Below are 24,248 nucleotides of genomic sequence, written 5' to 3' on the forward strand. Positions count from 1 at the left end.
CTTCCTCCAGATACCAAGGAAGAAAGAAAAGAGAAGAATGGCTTCGATGAGACTTACATTAAAAGAAGAAATGGATGACCTGGCTTCACTGCTTTTGAAACACTCCATCCATCAGTAAACAGCAACCTTTTCTCCTTAGAGACCTCTCAGCCATTCCCAACAGCCTCCTCTCTCCAGCTTGAATCCAACCCTGTAGCTGGCTGTTCAGAACAACAGTCTGCCATTTAAGCCATCCAGCTGCTGTACCGATTGATGAGTCATGTTTTTCAGACGGCAAAGACAGACAAACTTATCAGTTGGAAAAGAATGACAAACTTATCTTCTGATTCAGAAAGGCAGCTGATCTTTCAGACATGTGAGTGCTGAGTGAGTAAACAGCACCTCCTTCCACCTGAAGAAAGTTGGATTTCTGGACAAGTGTCCTGTGAGGGGTTGGAAAGAGGGAGTGTGCTGGGGGAACTAGGCCTTTGAAGCAATTGAATACCAGCTGGAGGGACAGAAACTTCTAACTTGTGATTCCCAGACCAAGGGCTAATGGGTGAGGCCAGAAATGTGAAGTCAGTGAACACTGGGTATCTTTCTTTCCTCCCTCCTTTCTTCCATCCAATAACACCCATCTCCCCCATATTCTTAGGATTCTACCAAGGACCAAACTCTGAATGAATGAAAACAGGAACTTTGTTAGACTCATTCACCACTGCATTTCTAGTGCAACAGTGCATGGCACCCAGTGGTGCCCAAAAAATACTTGCTGAATCAACTGATGAAGAAAATAAAAATAAGGCTCAGGGCAAGTATCTCCATTTCACAGGCTATGGAAAAGAATGACAAAGTTATCTTCTGATTCAGAAAGGCAGCTGATCTTTCAGACATGTGAGTGCTGAGTGAGTAAACAGCACCTCCTTCTACCTGAAGAAAGTTGGATTTCTGGACAAGTGTGGAAAAGCTGGAAAAGCTATGGTATACAATTCTTCAGGGGGATTGGGGGGTGTCACTGTGGAACTCCTTCTGTTAAACCAAGCTGCCAACAGGCTGAAAATCATTCAGATATATTGCACCTTAATGGGGGGATACTGAAGGTAGAAGGGCATTTGATTTTCAAAGGAACAAGACTACAAATGGCAAGCAAAGACAATGGGTCCTATTTGGGACCCTTTAAAATTGCTGTCAAATGGCCAACCTTCTGAAGCTAGGTCACCAGAATTTGGAGAGAATGTGCACCCACAAAGCCCAAGAGATTACAAATGCAAAGTATGGGGACTGGGTGCCTCAGGAATGTCCCTCTGCCTCAGCTACTCTGAGATAACTCGGCTCCCTGTGTTCATGGGTAACCAAAATGGCTAAAATTCAATGATCCAGCACCTGCAAAAAGAGGAAGTGATTCAGCAGCCTCTGTACCCTCAGCCTCCCCAGGACCCACACACCTCTAGTCTTCGTAACAAGTAACATCGCCTCTGGCAACCCTCGTGTTCCCTGTGTTCAGTCTTGGGACTGATCTGCTATCAGCTCTGGCCAGGAGGAGCACTAGGTAAGAGCCCTTTACAAGTGCCTGGATTATACACATGGAAGTGGTTCTGTGACCACAGCCAACCCCACACAGTGGTACTCCCTAAGTTTCTGCAGGGCCAGAACACCAGCCAAAAGGAAGTGCTGGCTCCCGCTGCCCCAGGCTGAGTGAGCTAGGTGTGTGGCCATTCCTCACCTACAAGGTACGTGGATGATACCTACCATTCCAGATGCCATCGCAAGTAATTTAACATGAATTCTGGTAACATAGTCCCTAAGGACAGGTACAGGGGACCAGATACCCAGGAAAAATCCCTGACCCAAGAGGGGGCTCTCTACTCCTCCACACATATTTACCATATGAGACCCTGCACTCACCAATCAAGCTGCTCAGTCTCTAACAGCCCAGATCTGAGCAAGCACCTAGATCTGGCCGTTGAGGGGCAGCCGGTGGGGTTGGCAGGGGACCCTGCAGTAAATTTTCAGATTGAATAGGGACTGTGTCAAGGAAAGAATGGGTGCAGAGTAGGGGTGAAGAGTTGAGGTGGGGATAGCAGAGGTGAAGTCACACAGAGATCTCATTGTTAGTAAGATTGGGTGAGGGTGGTAAGAACTGGGCAGCAAGAGTTGGGGGCAGTCTAGCAAAGACTTAGGGATGAAGTGTCCTCAGGAGGCTTGGAGATGGTAAGGACGGATATGATGGGCTAGGAAGTTAGGGGTTGAGCCTGTGAGGACAAGAAGATACATACAAGACTTAGCACAGGATTGTGATCAGAGTTATCACGAAGAAAGGGGTGAGCTGAAAAGGGCATCTACTTTGGTGGTGGATCTTAAACGAGAGTGGGACAGAAGTGGGGTGTTTAGGAGGAGCAGACCTTGGGGAGCTGAGCAGGGGGGTGTGGGAGATTGGGATAAGAGAGCTGAGCCAGAAAAGGGCAAACCAGAATGGTGGGTCTCAAGAAGGTTTGCGTGGAGCATTAGGATTGCCAAAGGGGTTGAGGGGTGAGGATGAGATGTGTTAGAGGGAGGCAGAGAGATGTGGCCGAGGTAGGGGTTGGAACTGAGCTAGACTGGGGTCAAGGGGAAGGCTGCCTTTACGCAAGACCGGTGGTGACGGGAAGGGGTGAAGGGCTGGGGTCAGGTCACGAGTGGGAGAAGGTGGAGGGGACGGGCCGAAGTGCGGCCCGAAGGCTAGGGTCGGAATAGGGTGGGGTGAAGGGCTTGGGCTGGCAAGGGTGAGGGCTCGGAAGCAGGACGGTTGCAAGGCAACCAGGGGTTTGGGATCACGGAGAGGGGTGCTGGCCCAGCGCCCGTTCGCGTCTCGGCCCCGCCGCCCCTCCGCTGCCCTCCTCGCCCCCGACCCCTAACTCACCAAAGGGAGTCGGCAGGGGGCAGGGGCACTCCCGGCCGCAGCAGCCCCTAAGCCTCAGACCCGACGCTTCGGCCTCCTGGCCACTGACAACAGGAAGCCGTGCCCTAGGCGCCTGACGCCACCACGTCGGCTCAGGCCCCGCCCCCGGCCCGCGGAGCCAATCGCGGGGCCCGGAGGAGCCGCGGGGCGGGGCCGGCGCTCTCGGAGGCCGGAGGGTTCCCCGCCCCAGCGTGGGTGCGTGGTCTTGGGAGGCTGGGACCAGCGCGGCGCGGATAGGTGAGACCACCGCCGCCGGGCACAACGCGTCCCCACTGCCAGCCACCAGCAGGGCCTGCGTCAGACGAGATCGTGGCTTCTCGGTTCCTGACCTCGCCTGGCCTCAGCAGCATCTGAGTAGCACTGGGGCCGTCGCTTGGCCTCCTTCAGGGAAGGCTGCCCGCTTGTAAAATGGGACCAATAAGGCCTACCCTATTTTTGCCTCCCCGAGGGCATCAGCGCAGCCCAGCAAGCAGAGCGCAGGACGAAGTTGGAGCCTCCCGCCTGGCGGCTCTCACAAAAAACATACATGTTTTGACCATACCTTATACCAAGGGAGCGCCTTGAGGTCCCCTGGGCATTCTCCTGTAACCTACCCATCAGCCCCGCGTGCAAGAAGCTCAAGGGTCCGCTTATTCTCATCCAGCCATGTAGTTTGCTTTCCATCGTAGAAGTGACATTTCTCTTTCAAATGGACTCAGAACAAAAGGTCAAAAGTAGCAGGAGGTGTGCTGCCGCGCTTCAGACACTCGACACATGCAGGCTTTTGATCAACTGGGAGCCTAGGGCCTGGGTTTTGTGGGGGACAGAGAGGTACGGGTACAGGCAGGCCCGGGGGACCTTGAGAGTGGCTACAGGGCTGGCCAGGGAATAGGCCAGTGCTTAGAAGCAAGCTCCACTGATCTCGGCCAGGGGTCTGGTGCTCCAACGGCCTCTCCCAGAAGGAAGGTGTCCCTCCTTTCTCTGGGAGGGTCGAGGTCCCAGTGCTTGTTTCCATTGTGGGAGATCAAGATTTGGCCACCCTGAAATCTATCTCTTTACCTTGATTGTTTTCTCTGAGGGACATTTGACCTCCCCCACTAACTGCCTAAGGAATTTGACATGGTAGCTCCTTCCTGGAACAGATCTATCATGATGGCTGTAAAGATAACGTAGGGTAAGTGTTACAATAGGAAAGGCACCAACAAGCCCCTCTTATCAGAAGTTCTGTCTCTCTGGCCACATTCTCTGGATGACCCTGCGAAGAGTTGCCAGACAATCATTTACATTTATAAGGGAAATCTCCATTTGTAAAGGTATCTCCCTCTCTGTTTGGAGAAGAGAGGGGGATGAGCTCATCTCTAGTGACTTGTCCCCCACCGCCAAAATCCTCCTTTGTCATTGGCTGAAAAAGATATTTAAGACGAGAATTTCTGCTATTGTGTTGAGAAACGCAGTGTCCCTGCTTTCTCCCATGTATACATGTTATTAAACTTGGTATTATTTTCTCCTGCTAACCTGTCTTGTTGATTATTTGGCCAGCCAGAAGAACCTTAAGGGAAAGGGCAGAGGGAGATTCTCCCTCTTTCCCCGACACCATCTATACAACCAGCTGTTGGGGGTGACGCCCCGGACAGTGTGGGGGCTGTCCCTTTACTAACTCTCTCTCCAGGAGTGAGAACCACCCCTCCTGGGTGTTAGGCTAGATGAGTCTGAGTGCTGAGTGTGTTCACTATGGTTAATGGTTGAGCAGGAAGATTAGAAATAAGGACATAGAGGCAAAGTATTCTCTTGGTGTTAAATTCATTTTAAGCAAGGTGGAAAGTAAGGGATTTACTAGGGAAATCTGGTTACCTTGGCAAAAGGATAGTGTTTCTGGCCATAATTGGCACCGCAAGAGCATCAGTGGCTTGACACAAGAATGTCTTCCCCCAAAACTGAGCATGCAATGCCCCTCAGTTATTCCAATGAGTTTTTGGGCAGCTGCTGCCTGCAAAAGCTTTGGGAACCCAGCAGCGTAATCTCTTGTCTGCCTTTTCAGGAGCCCCCATCTCCCGGTCTTCTCATACTTCCCAGGCCTCTCCACCTCTCTACAAAGTCTGCAGGCTTGTCTTCCTCTACATCCCTTTGTAAGGCTAAATAAAGCTATGGATCTGGATTGGGGGGTGCGGGGAATGGTGAAGGAGAAGGAAATGCACACACATGGTGCACATTTCCACAAAAGATTTCATATATGGACCATGAACCCACCAGGTAGACCCCAGCCAGAAAAAGAATCTCACATTACCTTGTGATTTGAACAATAATAAAGGCACATGCAAAGTGCCATGGGACCAGAGAAGAGAGCTTGAAAGGCATCCTGGAGGAAGTAACTCTTGATCTGAGCCTTCCAGGTGAGTAGAGGAAAGGGAATTGCACGTGAAGGGACTGGCAGAGAAATGGCCTGTGGATAGGAATGCAGGCTGAGCTCAGGGGGGGGTGCACCAAGAGGTAGAGAGGAAGCTAGGAAGTAAGAAAAGGAAAGAGTAAGGGGAGGGGGTCAGAATGGAAGGGGAGATAAAGATTGATTGGGTAAGGGGGAAAAGGGGATTGCACAGACACAGTTGGAGGCCAGTGCAGGAAGGGCACAAAACATTTGCAAAGGCACTTCATATCCCACTGGTCTGTCAGCTTAGATTTCAATTACTATCCAGAGTTGTTAAAAGTCAGACAGGAGAACTGCAGGATCCAAATTCCCTGGGGACAGGTCCAACATGCAGATACCTGAACCCCACCCCAGCCCTAATGAGTCACTCTAGGATGGGATCCAAGAATTTGGGCTTGACCACCCCTCCCGTCCCCTGCCCTCATCACGGATTGATCTAAAGCATAATAAAACGTGAGAATCTCTTCCCTAACCTAGGAGTTGAAGGGTAAGGGATTTAACATTTGTGGAAAGTAGAAGCTCCTACTGTTTGCCAGGTAGGAATTGTGATTTGTCCTTACCAACCACCTGGAAGGTAGGCGCCATTATTATCCCCATGGTACAGATAAGAAAACAGGCTTAAGAGAAGTTAAGTAACTTGGGAGCCCAAGGCACAACTAGCAACTGGTGGAAGCAAGATTCTCACCCAGCTCTTTCTGATTCTAGTTGGAGAGGTAGCATAGTTCAGTGGCAGAGCAAGTGGACTTTGGGGCCAGGAATGCTTAGGTTTGAATCCCAGCTCTGTCCCATACCGTTTGCTGGGCCTTCCCTAAAACAGTGTGGGGCCCAGGGCAACCCAACAAGTGTGGGGCTAAGGCAGCTGCCACAGAGTCAGTATTTTCCACAGGCTCCTTGAGATAGCATTGAAGATAGAAACTTCTAAATTGAATTTTATTGATGTTCAGAAAAGAGAAGTAAGTCACGACACCCCATGTCCCCTTAGCCTCAGGCAGAGGGGCCAGACTGTGTGACTTCAGGGAAGTTCCTCAAACTCTCTGAGCCTCAGTTCCTCATCTGTAAACTGGGGAAAACAGTAGTTGATGTGAGGATTAAGTAAGATAACATCCTTAGGACGGTTTCTGGTCTGTAGTAAGCACTCAAAGATGACTAGCTGTAATTATGACAGTTCTGGCTAATCCTCACCTTCCCAGTCTGGTGAGGTCCCTGCCTTTAACTGCACTTCTGAGCATCAGAGTGAGATCCCTTCTTGTTTGAATCCCAGATGTATCCTTACTTGGCATCTGATTGAAATCATCAAACTAGGAGTTAAGCCATCTCTCTACAAAGGAATAGCTAGTGTTCTCCTGGGTTCTGTTGTAGGAAGCTGGTTCTTCCCACTCTTTTAAAAAATGGATTTAAAAATTTTTTTAAATTTATTTGTCAATTCTACCTCAAAAAAACTGAAAAAAAATTAAAGATCACAAAATAATGAACTAAAAAAACTAGCAAAAAGTTTTGTTACACCCATAGTTTACAGTTCAAATAGAACGAAATGAAACGATTAAACATAATGATCCTTGCCCCCAACCATCCCCACCCTCCTGGGGGTGGGAGTTCCCTGGGCTTGGTTACTTCTAGGCAGCAGGTTTTAGCTGAATCTTCTGGTGCTTATCGCCATGTCGCTTGACTTCTAGTTCTTGATTTATCCATTTTAGACACTGTCTATTGACTTCCTAGTGACATAGGCAAGGAGTTAGTTCTTTTACGCTCCCCCCTCGAGTCCATTCTTGAGGTTTAGTTATGTCACTATTTCCAAATAATTGTTTAAAGAATTGTGACTATGTAAATATTTTTACCACAGAGCTTAATAATGTACTGCGATTACATCTGTTTCCCCTCCCCGACCCCAGGTGTTGAATTTCCTCTCCCTCTCTTCTTGTACTATCTGCCACTATCACATCCTCAGTTCTCCCCCAGTGCTCTGGGGTAGCAGTTCATGCCCATTTCCCTCAAAGCCCTCTCTCCGGGTCTCTCCTCCAGTGTGTTCTAGTCACCTCCCTGGCCTGTCACACAGCTGCCACCCTGTAACTTCCCCTCACCTCTTCCCGGGCTTCAGCCTTTTCCTGGCTCCCTTCTCTTCTTGCTTTCTTTACTGTCTCTTTGCTGGAGCACATCCTCAGTTAAAAACCCCTACCTAATAGTAAAATACAGAACGGACTTTGGACCTCCTCATGATAGTAGTTATACTTTTAGTATCCATTAACTGGGGAAAAAATATGTAAGGACTATAAATTACCATGAAGGCACTACCGCTTTTAAATAAATTTGTGTTTTACTTACCACAACAGCATTATAAACATGTGAAAACCTGTTAACAGTCTAGGCTTAAGGGTTAGTTCCACCTAGCTTCAATCTTTGATCCTTCATTCACCACCTCACCCCTTTCTTCTGGTACAGAACCTCCCTCTCGACCTTCGGCTGAGCCTCCTCTACGCACCGTGATTCACAGGTGACTGAAGTGCTACTGGCTTAAGGCCCCGCCCAGCATGTGCACGTGACTGTGGCTGGCCAATCAGGATCTCCTCTTCCCAGACACACGGTCCAAGCAGGCCAATCAGAGGCCTTTCAAGGACGGGCTTTCCTCTGAGATGTTAGCTCATCAGCAGTGTAGAGTTGGAATTACTAATGACCGGCTTTACTGTCATGGGGCATGAGTCCTCCGGAGGCTGAAGCCGTCACCGAGGAAGGCAGTCAGGGGCAGATGGGGAGAGGATGACTTGTTTGAGCCCTGGATGCAGCCAGCTTTAAGCCCTTAGGCTTCCCAGTTATATGAGCTGATATAATGTACGGCATTTTTGGTTTAAGCATATTTCAGTCGGATTTCTTTCACTTGAAACATAAAGAGCCGTGACTAATATATTATCTTTGTGAACTTGGGCAAGTTATTTACCCCTCACCTCTCAGTTTCCTCATCTATTAATAACATCTACCTCAGATAGCTGTAAGATTCCAAGGAGACAGGCATACACACTCAATATATGATCACTGTTAGTGATACAATAATTATATTCGTGGGAGACACAGGACTTATTTGCTCTGCCAACAGTGCTTGGTGCACACATGCATTGAGAGGCCCCCTGCTGTAACGTGTTCCAAGGGCCTGGGGCCACAGCTTGGAAATCACTGCTCTGGGAGTTGTCTTTTGAGCAGAGCAACAAGTATTCTCCTGTCCCTTTTGGGTCTATGTCCATTCTTCCTCTAAAAGCATCTTTTGGTGTTGCACAGCTCCTCCTACTCCATTCCCACCTTAACTGGCCTGGATACAGATTTTAAGCAAGATCCCCATCCCCTCTTACACCGATTCTCAAACTTGCTCAGGAGGCAGGTCTCCGGGAAGTTGTACATTCTGTAGAACACTTATTTTTCTTACAGAACAAGGAAAAATCTTACCAACAGGCTGTTTGTTTATTCATGCAAAATAAAATCACAATATTCCGCTCACATTTCTCAGGAAAAAAATGCTGTCGATCAGTGCTTGACAGTTGGTTTTTTCCTTTAACATCCCCTTGCTACTTATTACTTCACTTTGTTGCCTGCAAGCTCACGTGAGCAGAGAGATGGTGGCAGGAGCTAAAAGTTTAAGCTGTGAAAAAAAATTAAATGTGAAATCATATCTACTAATTTATTTTGTTTTAGGCAGATTGCAAAGTAATCTCCTGGGAATCATTGTCCTGGTACAGTGACCCTATATTGGGGTTTCCTAACTCTCAATTTGTTTTTTAAAATTTATCTTTTAAATACCTAATACAAACACATGATATAAAATTCAAAAGGTACAAAAGGGAATATGGCGCTGCAGCCTCCTAGTTCCCTTCCCTGAAAGCAACCACCATTACCAGTTTCTTGTGTCCTTCCGGAGATATTCTGTACAAGCATCATCCGATAGAACTATAATGATGACAGTCTTCGTTTATCTGCGCTGTCCAATATAGTGGCCACATGTGGCTACTGAGCACTTGAAATGTGGCTAGTGTGACTTAGGAGTTAATTCTTAAAGTTTACTTAATTTGTATTAATTTAAATTTGTATTTACATGGCCACATTGGCTAGTAGCTACTGGACTGGACTGTGTAGTTTTACACATATAATGCACAGTGTGTAGTAGTATATTATACACACTGTACCACATCTTGCTTTGTTCACTTAATAACACTTGTATATCTGAAGATAGATTATCCTGGTCTGGCTTATTTTTAAAAGCTGCTGCATAATATCCTTTTGTAATCCACTAAGGCAAGCCCTTACCCAGCCCAGGGAGCCATGGGCTATCACTTTAAATAACAAGCTCTAAAATCTTCTACACGTATCATAACCAACACAACTTGCAACAATGCTAGGTGCCCCACCTCTCCACTTTTATCAGCCTGAGTCTGAGACAGCTTGACGTTGAATAGCTCCTTTCAGAGACTGGAGGAAACAACTTACCATGAGTCACTGCCCTAAAATACACCCTCATGCCCTGTGCCTAGAATTCAATGATGATGGTAGCATTCTTTAGGGTTAATCATGGCTCTCCTTAAGTGGTTGTCCTTTAGAGGGCAAAGTCTGCTGGGAAAGGCAGCAATTAAGGTAGAGTATCTGGGGCCAATTTTACTTTTGCCCTGATGAGAGGGCAAAAGAGATAATGAGAGGTGCCAAGAGGCTTTGCAGAACCATGGGGGTTCTGATGGTGAATCTCACTGTTCTTAAGTCAGTGCGGACCCCTGACTAGGGTTGTGCCTTTAGACAGCCTTCCTCTTAGGATATTTCAGGTAATGAGACTCTTTCCAGTTTCAAATGGCCTCTAAAGAAAGAAATTTCACTAACCTGTTTTGGTGTGTACCTTGTATAAGCCCTTTCTTCTGGAGATCCCTATGGGAGGCAGTGGATACAGGATTCAGTATCAGACAGATGTGGATACAAATCGCAGTTCCAAATGGCACAGTCCTTTTGTAGCTTATGGGGCAAATACATAGCACTATGCGCTGATCTTTACGAGGTCAGTCTATATTTCATAAGAAATCATATGAGGAGAATGAAGAAACGGTCTTCACTCTGTAACATTCCTGAGTCATCACTGAGGGCAGGCCTGGTACTAAGGCATTGGAGAGAGGACAATGTGATTCTTGCCTTGTCAGGGTTCCTGACCTAATAGAGAAGTGTGGTTGAGTCTTCACACTGATGGACCCTGTCTTTGAGATGCTCCATTCCATTCATAGGCAACATCTAGAAGAGTGAAGGCTGGGATGTGTAACCTCCAAACCAGTGCTCAGTCACATCCTGGGACAGACAGAATTACTGGCCCCCATGCCTTACCTCCCTGCAGCCACATCTTGCTGTGTCTCATTGTGGGCGGAGTGTACTTTCCCATCCCCTGGCTTGGGGCTTGACCATGTGATTTACTTTGGCCCTTGGAATGGGCAGAAACGAAAGTGTGCCAGTTCCGCACTAGGCTTGAAGAGGCCTGATGGGTTTCTGCTTGCCCTCTTATGCTTCTCTTGGGTAGCTGTTGCCTCTTCACCTGGGCCCCAGAATGAACACAAATGGAAAAGAGCTACCCCAGCTGATGTGCAGACCAGCAGGGAGAAGTGGCGCCGACCCAGCCAGCAGAGCGTTAAAGCATACTGTACTGCCCACCTGCAGACTGGTGAGAATTGTTATTTCAACGCACTGAGTTTGGGGATGGTTCATTACATAGCATTATTGTGGCAATAGCTAACCAATACACATACTCACTCCTTTATTAGGTTATAGGTTCAGCTGCTGCAATAGAGACGCAACACGACAGTGAGTTAAATAAGAAAGAAGTTTATTGATTTCTCATGTCATAACCTGGTTAAGTAGTCCAGGGCTAGTTTGGTGGTCCACGTGTCAGGCAGCCAGGCTCCTATTTTACTGCTCCACCATCCTTGGGGTGTGGCCTCATCCACATGAAGCCTTCACATTGTTCACAGGCTTTAGTTTAATTTCTTTCTGCCCTGCAAACCAAAACACTCCACACTGTGGCGCCAAACCTTCCTTCCTACTTCTGCTTCAGGCATCAGGACCTTTCCTCTTCTTGAATGGGTGTGCTCTCTCTACACCCCCAAGCTGGTGCTCCACTGCCATCCTCCAGGTCTCAGTAACATCTCACTCCCACTGGGACCTCAGGAGCCAGAGCTGGTGGCGCCAGGTGCTTGCCAGGAGTGACAGGCCCTGACCTTCATGGGCGTGGCAGCCGTCCAGTGTTACCTATGTTGGGGGTCCAAAGTTAAGAATCCAGTCGTGCCTCCCAGTCATCCTCACACTGCTCTGCTCTGCCTCTCCCAGCCTCAAATCCCTGCTGACCTCCAGCCCTGAAGAAGCCAGACAACCTCTGCTTCCCCCACCTCTCTGCCCTCCTTGTCATACTTCAGTAGTTTAGTGAGCATACAAAGGCCTGTTAAAATGGGTCCCTCTGTTTTGGAGATTGACTCAGGAGCGTTGGGCATGTGGGTTTGGAAGGTGACAGATTGTTCCCTTGACCAAACTCTAGCCAGGCTCCTCTGAGCCCTCTTTTCAACTTAACCTTGGCCTATAAAGACTTGAACAAACACTAACATAGTTTCCAACAGCTCAAGGTCACATCCCTAGGATGACCCGAGCCCCCTTAAAGTGCCTGCCTGAGAAAACTCAAGGCTGCCAAATGAATTCACTATTGTTCCAGTGACACCTGGAGACAGGGCCCCTGTCGCCTAGCCTCTGCGAGAGGGTAGGAGCGTAACTTTGATGAGGGCCAGTTAGCAGACCCAGGTTGGTTTCACACAGACCAACCACTCCCTTCCTGCTCTTTGTCATCTTTCACTTCTCTGACTCTACAGACCCCCACTCACCCCCCTCCCTACTCCCTCAGTCTCCCTGTAAAATGCCCCATCACCTCTGTCCAAATCGCAGTTGAGTTCACTGCATGATGGACTCTTCCCTATACTATTACAATAGTATACTTCTGATTGAAATTTGTCCTCATCACTTTAGATAGTGTCTGGTTTTGTTTTTTTCCAGCAAGGCGGGGGGATGTCCAGGATCATCCTTTTATTTTTATTTATTTACTTATTTATTTTTCAGGATCAGCCTTTTAAATAAGTGTCCCTGGGATGTCTGAGTATAGAGGTCCATAGACCATATTTGAGAAATTATATTTCCCTGCGGACACCTTTTCTCCAGCAGCCCTTTTGAATGGGGGCTGTGTTTTCTCTGATACTGCATTGCCTGCAGTCTACCCATCTTTCATTCCAGTGAGAACATTCCAGAGACCAAACTAAGCATTAACTCCAGGTGTTTCTCCAGTCACCTCTGGGGATGACTGCATGTCATCAGCATCCAGTGCCTCACCTGCTGCCCAGCTAGAATGACACCGTCCCAGGTTTCTGACTTAACTAGTTCTCCACCATGTTACTGCATGTAGACACCACCCCCCTTTCACAAAGCCTTGAACATCCATAAGCCTACAAAAAAAGGAGTAGGGCGCCAGGGCACCTCCAAGTATAGGTGGGGCCTCCTCACCACCCCTGTATTTGGAGGTATGCTGGATAGTGTTGGTTGGCTCTTGACACACATTTCTACCCCTTTCTCTGCAGGTGCTGGAAGCCTGGGAACCACATTTCACAGACTCCCTGGACAGCAGGGTTCTGCCAATAAAATGTACTTGTGTGAAATTTGGAAGGTGGAAAGAGGTGGAAGTCATTCTTTCCTCCTCCACAGCAGCAGCAGACATGCAGGCTGCATGTTGGACTCCATATTCCCCCACTAGTCACCAGCCTTGGGGCTGTGGGGCTGCAAGGACCTCAGCAGTGGTTTCCAAAAGGTTCATGACTTCTGAGTGGCAGCAGCAATGCTGAGTCTACGGAAAGCAGCTGTGGTAAATAACCTGAGACCTAGTGGTGCGATCCCCCCACCCCCAACTTGCACCACCATTAGGCTCTCCAATGATAAGCACCAACTGCTTGCATAAAATCTTTTTTTTTTTTGCTCAAAATATGTAGAGTGGTTTCTGTTTTCCTGCCTGTGGTAGTTTTAAAACTACCTGCAAATTCTGCAAATTCTTTGAGTCTTCGTTCTTCAAAAGTGGAGTCTAAATCCCATCCCCTTGAATGTGAGCTGGATTTAATGAATGACTTCTAACTATGCATGTTATGTGGCAGAAGTGATGCCATGTGCCTTCTGAGGTTAGGTCATAAAAAGGATAACTTCTGTCTCTGTTGCTATTAGATTGCTCACTCTGGAGGAAGCCAGCCGTCATGTTGTAAGGATATTCAATCAAGTAGCATGTGAACAGGCACATATGGGGAGGAACTGAGGCCTCCCTCTAATGACTGGCACCACCTTGGCAGCCATGTACGTGAGTGAGCCACCTTGGAAGTGAGCCCTCCAGCCTCAGTCAAGCCTTCAGATGACTGTAGCCCTGGCTGATATCCTGAGAACCTCATGAGAGACAGACCCAGAGCCAGAACTGCCCAAGCTACTCCTGAATTCTTGACTCACAGAAATAGTGAGGAATAAATGTTCATTGTTGTTTTAAGACACTATTTTGGTGTGATCTGTTACATGGCAGCAGATAATCAATATGCTGTCTGATACAAGGGTTGAGCCAGACAGACTTGAGACCCTCTGAGCTGGTATATTAACGAATCATGCCCTTGTAATGGTTGGGGACTTTGGCCCTGGGCTCCAAGTCTTCCCCTCTACTGTAATACCTGCCATGCCAACAACCCATAGATTTTCCTGGGCACAAAATTCCTTGACCCCATCACATAAAGAGGACAGTAGTACCAAATGTACAAATATAAAGTAGAGTTTTATTTTTTGGGTAAACTTACAAGCAAAATAATAATAGAGTGCACTCAATCCCCCAAGCTTTCAGAGAAAGGGATTAGGCCAGACTTAGCTGGACCATGTATCCCATGGCTAGAGCTCCTGTATAGAGGGAGCCTGCCCGGAATGCACACGTTTACAGGGATGGCGAGGCAGGGAACACCCATGCCACTAACAGTGGAAACTGACTGATGAAAGAAACGATCTCATGAGAAAGGGGAGTCTGTTTTTCCCATTGAGCTCACCGGTACCTGCTGAGCTAGCTCTCTGCTAAGCTACTGAAAGCAGAAAGGAAATGAATCTCCATGACTATCCGATTTGATGCTCCTCACTTCCTAGATTCCCAACACTTCACTGATCCCATTCCAGGTTACGCTTGGACCTTATCAACATCTAGAATTACCATAAAAATCTCAAAAGTCCAATCTTCCACTCTCTGAACATAAGCTCTTGTCCTGCTAGTTCTCACTCAAGTATACCTACTGTACACGTTCTTCAGCTGCATCAAAACCTCCCGTCTGGTGCCCCATTTTCTCCCCGTTCCTACTTAGTTTAAACCCCCAAGTTGATCTCTTGGCCTCTCTATTTATAGGCCACCATCAAAGTACTCTTTCTAAAACTCAAGCCTGATCATGTCTCTTCTCTGCTTAAAACATTAGTAGTTCAAGTTCTGTTTGGTCAAGTCCATGGGCCTTCACTAGGCCCTTTGGGAGCGGTTCCCTGCTTACCCACATGGCCTCATGTTCTGCCTTTTCCTCCTTGTGCTGCAGGCTCCAGAACACCAGACTGCACACAGGTCAAGCACATCCGAAGTTTCATGCTTCTCTGCCTTTCTACCATCCTCTGTCTAGAATGCCTTTCCTTCATCATGTCAGCCTAAAAAACTTCCACTTGGCTTTCTTCCACTTCCTCGCCTCCAAGCCATCCCTCACATCTACTCCTTTCCAGCCAATCGAGAGCTGAACTACTTCTTTTTGGTACATGGGTACTGCCATGTCCAACACACTGCCTTCTATGTATACCCTCAGGTGTCTGTCCTTCTTTCAGTCTTAGGGGCCCCTTAGGGCAGGGACTTTGTCCCAGTCAACTCTTTCCCCAGCACCAGGCACAGTTTCTGGCATATAATCCAGGCCTAGCTCAAGTTTCTTCTTTTTCATGGACTCTCTCTAGCTTGGCCAACCTTCCCTCCTCTGAACCCCTATGACATTTCTTTTCAGTATCATTTTTGCCCTAATCATACATTGTCTTATTTCATTATCTTTTTAAAAATGGCTAATTTCTCTGACATCGGAATCAGTGAGAATTTTCATTCATTTAGTAGCTGTTGGCCTTGTATCCCTCCTTCTCCTTCTATCACTCAGATCTCCGTTCGGAGCTCGGCTCTGAGCTAGTTTGCCCAACAGTAAGACGGAGACAGAGGCAGCCCTAGGCAGCCATGTTTTGTACCACCTGACCCTGGGCACCCCTCCTCCTTCCAGGCTACATCCAGGGGTGCATACCTGGATGAACCAGCTCATCCACAGGCTGGCCAGGTGAAGACTCTGGGCTCTGGCAAAAATACTGCTCAATCGAGGTCAAGCTGGGCAAAGCAGAATCTTACTCTTGGGAATTTTAGTTTAGAAATATGGTAGGGTAGCATTTGAGACTAATAAGAATTGTGCAAATTTGAGGTAGTGTTATATACAAAACATTGTTAAAGCCGCACTTTACGTACCAAATTTGAAATAATGGAAATATCCCAAAATAGGGACCCGGAGCTGCCTGGAATCCTGGTCCACACTTTGGGGAGCCCAGCAGTACAAGGATCTCTACTCCTGGTTTCTTGTCAGCTCCCTGTCTTTGTGTCCACCTCTTTTATTAAAATCAGCCCCCCTCTTATTATGAGTTTGAGCTGGCATGGGGAGTTTCTGCCCTTGTGACCTCAGAGTGTAACTAAAGTACTGGACCTGGCCCACCGCAGGTGCTCAGTAAACAGGAGCTGCCATCCTCCTCATCAATATTATCATTATTGTGATTGACTCTTTGACGGCAGCCATGGCTTATACTTCTCTGTATCCTGACCCCCTACAGCACGGCAGTGTATGGCTGGCAGGCTCTGGAGTCTAACAGTCCCAGGTTAAAACTCCAACTCACAGGTTTGGCTGTGTAGCCTGAGGCACTCGAGCAGATTGCCTGCATTCTTTCAGCCTTGTTTTCTTATCTGTCAAATGAGGATAACAAAATATGCCTCCCTGGATTGTTGGGCTAATAAGACTGCAAAATGCCCAACCCCGGACTTGGCACCAAGGAAGCAAAGAGTAAATGTTAGCTGCTGCTGTTGCTTCCTATTATTATTATTTAGTCTTGGGCTTTAAATACAGTAAACATTTGTTGGCTCACTGGCATCACCACATAGAGAAAAACGCTTGTTTTCATTCTCAGTAAGAAACTTGGGGAGGGAACATGGGCAGGCATCAAGAGAACAGGGCCTCGTGCCCAGCATCAGGCAACTAATACACCAGATGAGGAACTGATGAGCTGCTCACTTTGCTTGGAGCCCTCCCTAACCAGCAAACCTGCTGGGCTATTTCTCGTTCTCACTGCTCCTCCGGGGGACTCTGTGAGGTTGTCCCATGCTTGGCACTATTCTTCATCTCATATTACTAAGCTACCAGCATCTATTTGTGGTCATTTAGGTAGATTATCAAATCTTGTTCATTCAGAATTTCTTTTACTCACTAATGTATTTAACTGTCACTGACTTACTAAATGTGATTTATTAATGACTTTCTTTGCAGACGGAGTGGAAGAGCCTTTGCAACTTCTGCAGATAGCACTTGCATTATCACTTGCAATCACGCAGCCATGGATCTGTGCTGGGTGAGGAAGGAAGTGGGTAGGTTTGGTGCTGGGCTGAGCTGCAGGGAGCCAAGCAGCACACACCTGACCTCAGCGGGGTCAGGAGAGGCTAGGGCAGTACACGTGCATGGAGAAGTGGCCCCACCAGTATGTTTTCTGAAATAAAGGCCTGGGGAGGGCAGTCTTGGGCAATTACTGCTCTCACACATTCTTCTTTACCCTATCCTTCCAGCACCTCCCTGCTAGCTATGCAAGAGTTGGGATTTTTTAAAAGAAAAAAAAAAACCCAATGTGAATTTTCCACTAGCTTGTAAGGGTAGAGAGCCTCCTACCAAGACAGGGCACACATTTGTGCATGAGTTTGAGAGCTTGGGAAAAAAGACAGGCCTTGGCCTCACAGTGGAGGTAGACTCAGTCATCCAAATATTCTGGCAAATGCAAAGACTCTAAGAGAGTGGCCAGAGGTAGACGATCCTTTATGGGCAGGAGGTCAAGTATGTTGTAAATAACTGGTACTTGGTGAACCAGGGGAGACAGCACCAGAATAAATTGTTATTTGATTTAACAATCTACACCCCTTAGGATGATATGTGTTCCAGGTCCCAGGGACTGATTATATTGGGGAAATGAGAGAGAGAAGCCCTTATTCATCCTTCTTTGCCCATACTGCCTCTTGTGGAAGTACTGGCTACCGTGAGGGATTCCAGCTTTAGCTCTGCTTTTCTTGCCTATGGCCCTTGTTATCTGTATATAAATATTTAACTACTTACTTTTTTTTTTTTTTGGTGAGGAGGATTGGCCCTGAGCTAACATCTGTGCCAATCTTCCTCTATTTTTTTGTATGTGGGTCGCTGCCACAGCATGACTTGATGAGTAGTATAGGTCCTGTGCCCAGGGATCTGAACCTGCGAACCCCAGGCCGCTGAAGCGGAGCCCCCTGAACTTAACCACTATGCCCCCAGGCCAGCCCCACTATTTACTTTTTAATTCCTTACCACATGGCTAGAATTGGTTATAAATTTACACATTTTAATATGAGAAAAATAAGTATTTTCCAAGCAATGCTGAGAAGCCAATACTAGAAAATAACATTCACAGTTGACCTGAGGTCGGATGGAGGTCACTCCGTGGTCTCACGTGCTGTCTCACTTTCCTCATCCGGCTCCTCGGCCGCCGACTCTGTGGTTGGAATCTTCTCTGCCGAGGCTTCGCCGAGCTCCCTGTGATAAAAATAACGGTGCCAGGGCTTTTACTCTTGAAAGGAACAATTAAACTTCTCATTATTTCCTAATTTTAGATAGAATTTTAAATTGTCCCCAATCATTTACCCTGCATCCTTGTTGAAAATCTCTTCCTCATCGGAAGAATCCTTGTCGTGTAGTTTCTGTGCCATGTTTTTCTTGCGTGTGGCGTTGAGGGGTCTATACATATCCCTAAGCCAAAGTGGCCGCCTTCTGAAGAAAAAGCCCCCCTAGAAAACAGAAAGGGACAGTGATTATGAATTTCTCCGGCTTCCTCCGGCCACAGTACTTTATCCTCCTCAAATTTACCTTACTCTCACTGTCCGCTGAGTATCTCCTACGCAGAAAGCGAAAAAAGCCCCTTCGAGGAAAACACAGACAGACAATTAGTGATTCATGCCATTTTCCATGTCTCTCACAACATACACCTCTGTTCTTATTAAGACTAAATGGGTACCTCAGTCCATAAACACAACGAGCAAAATCACCACAGACCTGGGATCTTGAAAATAATTCCACACGCCCTGGGCTTCCAGAAGTTCTCCATGTCTGTCCAAAATGGCTCCAAAATGTCTCTGGGCAGATCTTTGTATGTGGATTGGCATGGAGTATAGGCAGGATTTTCAGCCCCGCTCACCTTCTTGGCCCTTGGCCAAATGCTCTTGTGCAGTGAACAAACTGTACAACCACACTGGGCAGAAGCACTTGACTCCCAGAAGCATTGCCCATCAGTCCCCTTTGGACCTAGTCTCACATGCATCACTTGCTGGGGGTGGGGGAGAATGTGTTTCTATTTTCCTAGCTGCTTTATCCTATGAGTTGAATCACACCAAGTAAGTGCCCGAGTCCAATGAGCAAAGTTATCTAGCTCAGTGACTTGCACACTGCAGGCTGCCAGTGATAAGTGAGAGAGTCGTAAAATCAGTTTAAAGGTCACAACTAGCACTAAAGCCAAAATATTCTTTTTGAATACAAACAGAAGAGAAAAAATTAGAGTGCATAATAAGTTTGTTTTAGAAACTACTTATGTCTATATGGTATGTGTATACTGAGTCATGACATCAAATGTAGCTCACAGCCCGAGTACAGTGCAATCAATGGAGAAATCCCCATCCGGAAAGGAGCCATCTTCTTTCTAACATTCACAGGACTGTGATCATGGGGCAAGGTATTTTCCCTTTCTCCTTCTTCATTTCCTTATTATAAAACGAAGAGACAAACTACTATCTAAGGTCTCTCTCAGTTAAAATTCTATGAGGTTTGGATACAGGGAATAGAAAGCAGAGCCTGAAAACCAGTAGGATGAGAAGGGAAGTTTTCCTGTCACTTTACAGGAAGGACTCATATATTCTACCTTCCATCAACCTTGAAGGAGACTAGCCCCTTTCCCCCAGACCATGGGGCCTTCCCCCACCCCTTCCCCAGAGCCTTTGAGAAGGCCTCTGGCCCAGCCTGATGCCCACTGCCAGCAGGAACAGGTACAACCAAAACTTCTTCCCCACCACCCTCTTTCCTTAAAGGACTAGAGACAGCAGATTCATCCGTGTCAGTCCCATTCTAACTCAGCTTTGGCTGGGAAGCTAGTTTTGCTGGATCCAAGCAAAGCACTGGGGCAAATAAGTATTCTTCCTGCCTTTCATGGTTTCCTCACTGTAAAATGAGGAGATTGAAATAGATGAATTCTAAGTTCTCCTCTAGTTCTAAAATTCTACTTTAGAAACTGCCAGACCAATATTTACCTTGAGCTTGAGCTTCCTTCTTTACTGTCCTCTGGTGCTGTTCTATGAGAATAAATCTGTTTTGGAAGAAAAGATGATCATGATTATCCATCACAATGACCATCTCCAAATCTTTATTCATTCCTTACTAAGTCTTATCTACCTAGTGAGATACTTTTTGAGGACAGAAAGTCTATCTTGTTTAATAATCCTTCAATGTTCCACAGTACCTAACTTAGGATCTTGCATACAGCTGGCAATATATTTTACTGGCTGTTTTAGATAAGATTCAATAGATAATCCCTAATAAAAACTCTTAGAAGTAGGAAAAGAAAATAAGAGTATCTACCAGAAACCTAAACAGCAGCATTGTTTTAAAGTCAAGAACAGAGTAGGATGCCTATTATTACTGCCAGTATTCATCATTGTTGAGGAAGTCCTAATTAATGAAATAAGAAAAATGAAGCTATTGGAAAGGAAAAAACAAAACATATTTGCATAGGAAATGATGGACAACCTAAAAAGCCCAAGAGAATCAACTAAAATTTTATTGGAAGTAATATGAGAATTCAGTAAGATGGCTAGATACAAAAATCAAGAGATCAATGTACAAACCTCAATAGCTTTCCTATATACCATGAATAACTAATTAAAAAACAGAAGAAAGATCCCATTTATGATATCAATAAAAATGCATAAAGTACCTAGGAACAAACTTAACAAAAAATGTATAAGACCTATGTGATGAAAACATTAAAAATCTTTGGAAGGACATTAAGAAGAAATGAATACACGGTGTGAGATACCACATTCCTAGGATGTTGTGAAGATGTCAAGTCTCCTCAAATTAACCTACAAATTCCATGCAATTCTATTCAAATTCCAAGATAGTTTTTTAACAAAAACTGGCCAGCTGATATTTGGTAGAGAAAATATGCAAGAATAGCTATGAAATGTATGAAAAAGAAGATCAAAGAGCAGGAGCTTACCCTATCAGGTATCAAAATATGTTATAAAGCAACTGGAATTAAGTAGTGTGATACTGGTACTGGTATAGAAAAGATAACTGGATCAATAGAATAGAGTCCAGAGAAAGATAGTCTTCGAGATCAGTGAAGACAGAATGAACCATTCAATGAAAGATTTTAAAACAATTAGATCTATATGCAGGGGAAAAAAGATGCCATACCTCAACTACACTAAAAAACAAATAAATTCTAGATGAATTTAAAAATACATAATAACAAATGTTATAAAAGTACTGGAAGAAAATATCAAAGACTTTTTATGTTTTATATCAGAAAATAGAAAAATATCAGAGATATTCTTTACAGTGAGGTGACAAAGGCCTTGCTAACAACCGCCCCCCGTAAGCCATGAAGAGAGGACTGGCAGATGCAGTGTCAGACTGTCAACACACCTCCTGCTCTTCATAGCCCTCGCCCCCTTCTCCCCTGGACTGTTTGTCTTCTTCTTCTTGATTTATAAAATCCTCTTTATATTAAATATACTAATCCTTTCAGTGGCTTTCATTGAATTTCAATGTTTCAAATATTTTCGTCTTTAAGGAGACCAAACAGAACAGTGGAATAAGGAGCACAGGCTTTGCAGTGAGGCGAAACTAGGTTCTGCTGTTGGTTTTGCCACTTAAGTTGATCTCCTTCATCTATGAAAGAGGGATGGTAGTATCGTCCTCACAGGATTGTGGGGATTAAATCAGAAAATATATGGAAAACTCTTTGTCCTATGCTTGGCATAAGTCAGTGCTAAGTTCGCTAATGGTGTCACAGACAAGGTGGTCAGATCCATCAAAGGTTTCTGTCTGTGGTATCAGGGTCAGAAAGCTCTTTCTCGCCACAAGATTATAAAAATATTGCTTCTATTTTCTTCTAATACTTTTATGGCTTCTTTTTTTTATATTTACAGAAATATGTTTGTTTAAGGTGAGAAATAGGGATCTGCTGTTATTTCCCCCCAAACAGTTAGGCAGCTGTTCTATTACCACTTATTCATTTTCTTCCACTGATTAGAATATTAAAAGATGACATTTCAAAAGTCTTAGGAACACATGGGTCTGCCTATTGCTGAACTCTATATGCTACTTCAAATAAATATTAGGTTGCATTATTCCTCATTGTGGAACTGACATAACGCCTCATCTCTCTTCCTTTGAATACCATTATTGTCTACTACAGGAAAAACACTGCATGGTCCCTGTCCTCAAAAAGCTTATCATTTAAATGGGGAGAGGAAATAACGACACCATATAAATAAACACAAATGCAAGGTTAAACTTACATAAAAATTAAAAGCAGTACAGGAGTTTATAGAAATTCCAAAAAAGCAAAAGGCCATATGCCACCTGGAGATGCAGAGGGTACTGTCTGGGCAATGGCCAATGACTGTCTTCCCAGAGGCCTCAGCAAGCTGACCCCATGTTACTCCCCAACCTCCTAGACTCAGAAATCAGACTCTGTTCTCACCAAGGGAGAACTCACTTCTTTACACTGGGGCAGTCTCACCTTATCAATATCACAGGATTGATAAAAAATCAGAATGCCAGATTAACTTACAATGAGAAATACATCTGTTCCACAGACAGGCCATCTGTGTCTACACAATCAGGTAATTACCTTCTGTGGAGACAGCTCTCTGTAACATACTAAAGCACAATCAGAAGGCTACTTGTTGAGAACAGAATTAGAACAAAAGGAATCAGCTGAATCCAGCGTTTAATGGGAAGGACTGAGGTAGCCGGATCATCCGTCTCCCCGACAGGCACAGCCTGGCTAGTGCGCCTGGCTCTCCATATCTGCTGCCTGAGGTGCCATCTCTACTTTTGCGGAACGCCAGGATGTGCACTGTCCACGATGGTCTCTTCCTCACCTTTTCTATGCTTCTACTACTGACCAGCCCTCCCGAAGATGGACATGTTTCTCTTTAGCAGTTAATGCATCCAGTCAGGTTTTACTCAAGTCTGAGACCAGAAAGCCATCCGGTCCTTACACATCTCTGCTCTGCTCTGTGATGTGCTGACCTTGGTGTTTCTCTCTGGGGAGGCATCTTTTAAAAAATTGTTTACCATATTTTTAAGTTCTCAGGGGAGAGGAATGCCTCACTATGGCCCCTAAGAAATGGTGACAAATCTTACAGAAGGACTAGGACCAGAAAGGCTAGAGTATTCAGGGAAGGCTTTATGAAGAAGAACTTGAGTTGGCTTTTGAGAGATTCACAGGACTTCCACAGGCAGAGAGAAATAAAGGGATTTTAGATAGGCAAAGGCACAGATAAAAGTAGGAACGGGCATGGTGTGTCTAGAGTAGGGTCAGGGGCTGCTCTGGCTGGGATAGAGGCCTGCCATAACAGTAGCAAAGGTAAATAAGGTAAATTAGGTTGGTTTGGTAGCGTAGAGTCAAGACTGTCAGCTTACTAAATCACTTTTTTAATGTTAACACCCGCCTGTTGGGAAAAGTAATAAACCATTATGTAACTGAACAAAAGGTAAATAGGCAAGCTCCAGGAATAGGCTATGTAAATAAGACATGCTTTAGAGTAGCCTGATGCAGGGTTTTAGCTGCAGTGTTTTCACTGAACCTATTTACACAATGCCTTACATGCTGGAGAAGAAAGCTGCTAAGTAAATCTAATGAATCGACAAGATCACACTTCCATCTGTTAGCCATGTCCTTTCTCCCAGGGTGACTGATAGCTCCAGGAGGATGGAGATTATATATCTTTCATCATTTCAGCCAACAAGGAAAGAAATCAGCAGTAGGATGAGAGTGACTGGTGAATACATCAAGTCAACATAGTTTGGAATTGAAGACATTTTACTATCATGTCAGCTATGGCCTTCTTAAACTTAATTTCTCAACAGTCTAATGGCTTATCATCTTGCCATTCCACAGAGATCTCCTGGGAGTGGGGTTCCTTTAAAAATACCTGGCATATACTTTGCAATAAAAGAACAAAGCAGATCTCAGTCCTCATGACTGAAGAGGAATATCAAGTGGTAGGGGGTGGAAAAGCAGCTTTGATTTTCAGTTTGTGGCTTCCAAATCTATTATAAAGACAAGATATATACTGGAAATCTGAATTAACTGTTGTCCTTACCTCAGTGAGACAGAAAATTATAATCAAAATCATCACTACTGCAATCACAGATATCGTCAAGATGACTTTGTTGTTATAGCCATATCCTGGAACTTCTTTCGTGAGCTTAAAAAATTAAGAACAATTTTTTTTTAAACAAAGAGATGGAAAGAATGAAAGCTAACTATTCTCAA

The 24,248-nt window shown here is 45.6% G+C and overlaps 2 protein-coding genes across 5 annotated transcripts in view; both read right to left on the minus strand.

Annotated features, from left to right (window-relative positions):
• PLEKHM1 (pleckstrin homology and RUN domain containing M1) overlaps positions 1–2,965 on the minus strand; it is a 44,235-nt gene extending 41,270 nt beyond the window's left edge. The window contains exon 1 of the mRNA XM_058561248.1: positions 2,879–2,965. The gene's annotated coding sequence lies outside the window, so the exon portion shown is untranslated. The remainder of the gene's footprint in view (positions 1–2,878) is intronic.
• A 15,052-nt stretch (positions 2,966–18,017) lies between these two features.
• LOC131417605 (leucine-rich repeat-containing protein 37A3-like) overlaps positions 18,018–24,248 on the minus strand; it is a 50,542-nt gene continuing 44,311 nt past the window's right edge. For 3 of the 4 annotated variants that reach the window (XM_058561247.1, XM_058561246.1, XM_058561244.1), the window contains 5 exons: positions 24,076–24,180; positions 19,984–20,039; positions 18,554–18,605; positions 18,332–18,474; positions 18,018–18,223 (listed from right to left, as the gene is read on the minus strand). In XM_058561247.1, the coding sequence (XP_058417230.1) occupies positions 18,124–18,223; positions 18,332–18,474; positions 18,554–18,605; positions 19,984–20,039; positions 24,076–24,180 (456 nt within the window). In that variant the 3' untranslated portion in view covers positions 18,018–18,123. The remainder of the gene's footprint in view (positions 18,224–18,331; positions 18,475–18,553; positions 18,606–19,983; positions 20,040–24,075; positions 24,181–24,248) is intronic. The other variant, XM_058561245.1, reaches the window with a different exon arrangement.

This window comes from Diceros bicornis, chromosome 18 (genome assembly GCF_020826845.1).
Source record: "Diceros bicornis minor isolate mBicDic1 chromosome 18, mDicBic1.mat.cur, whole genome shotgun sequence".
Lineage (NCBI taxonomy): Eukaryota > Metazoa > Chordata > Mammalia > Perissodactyla > Rhinocerotidae > Diceros > Diceros bicornis.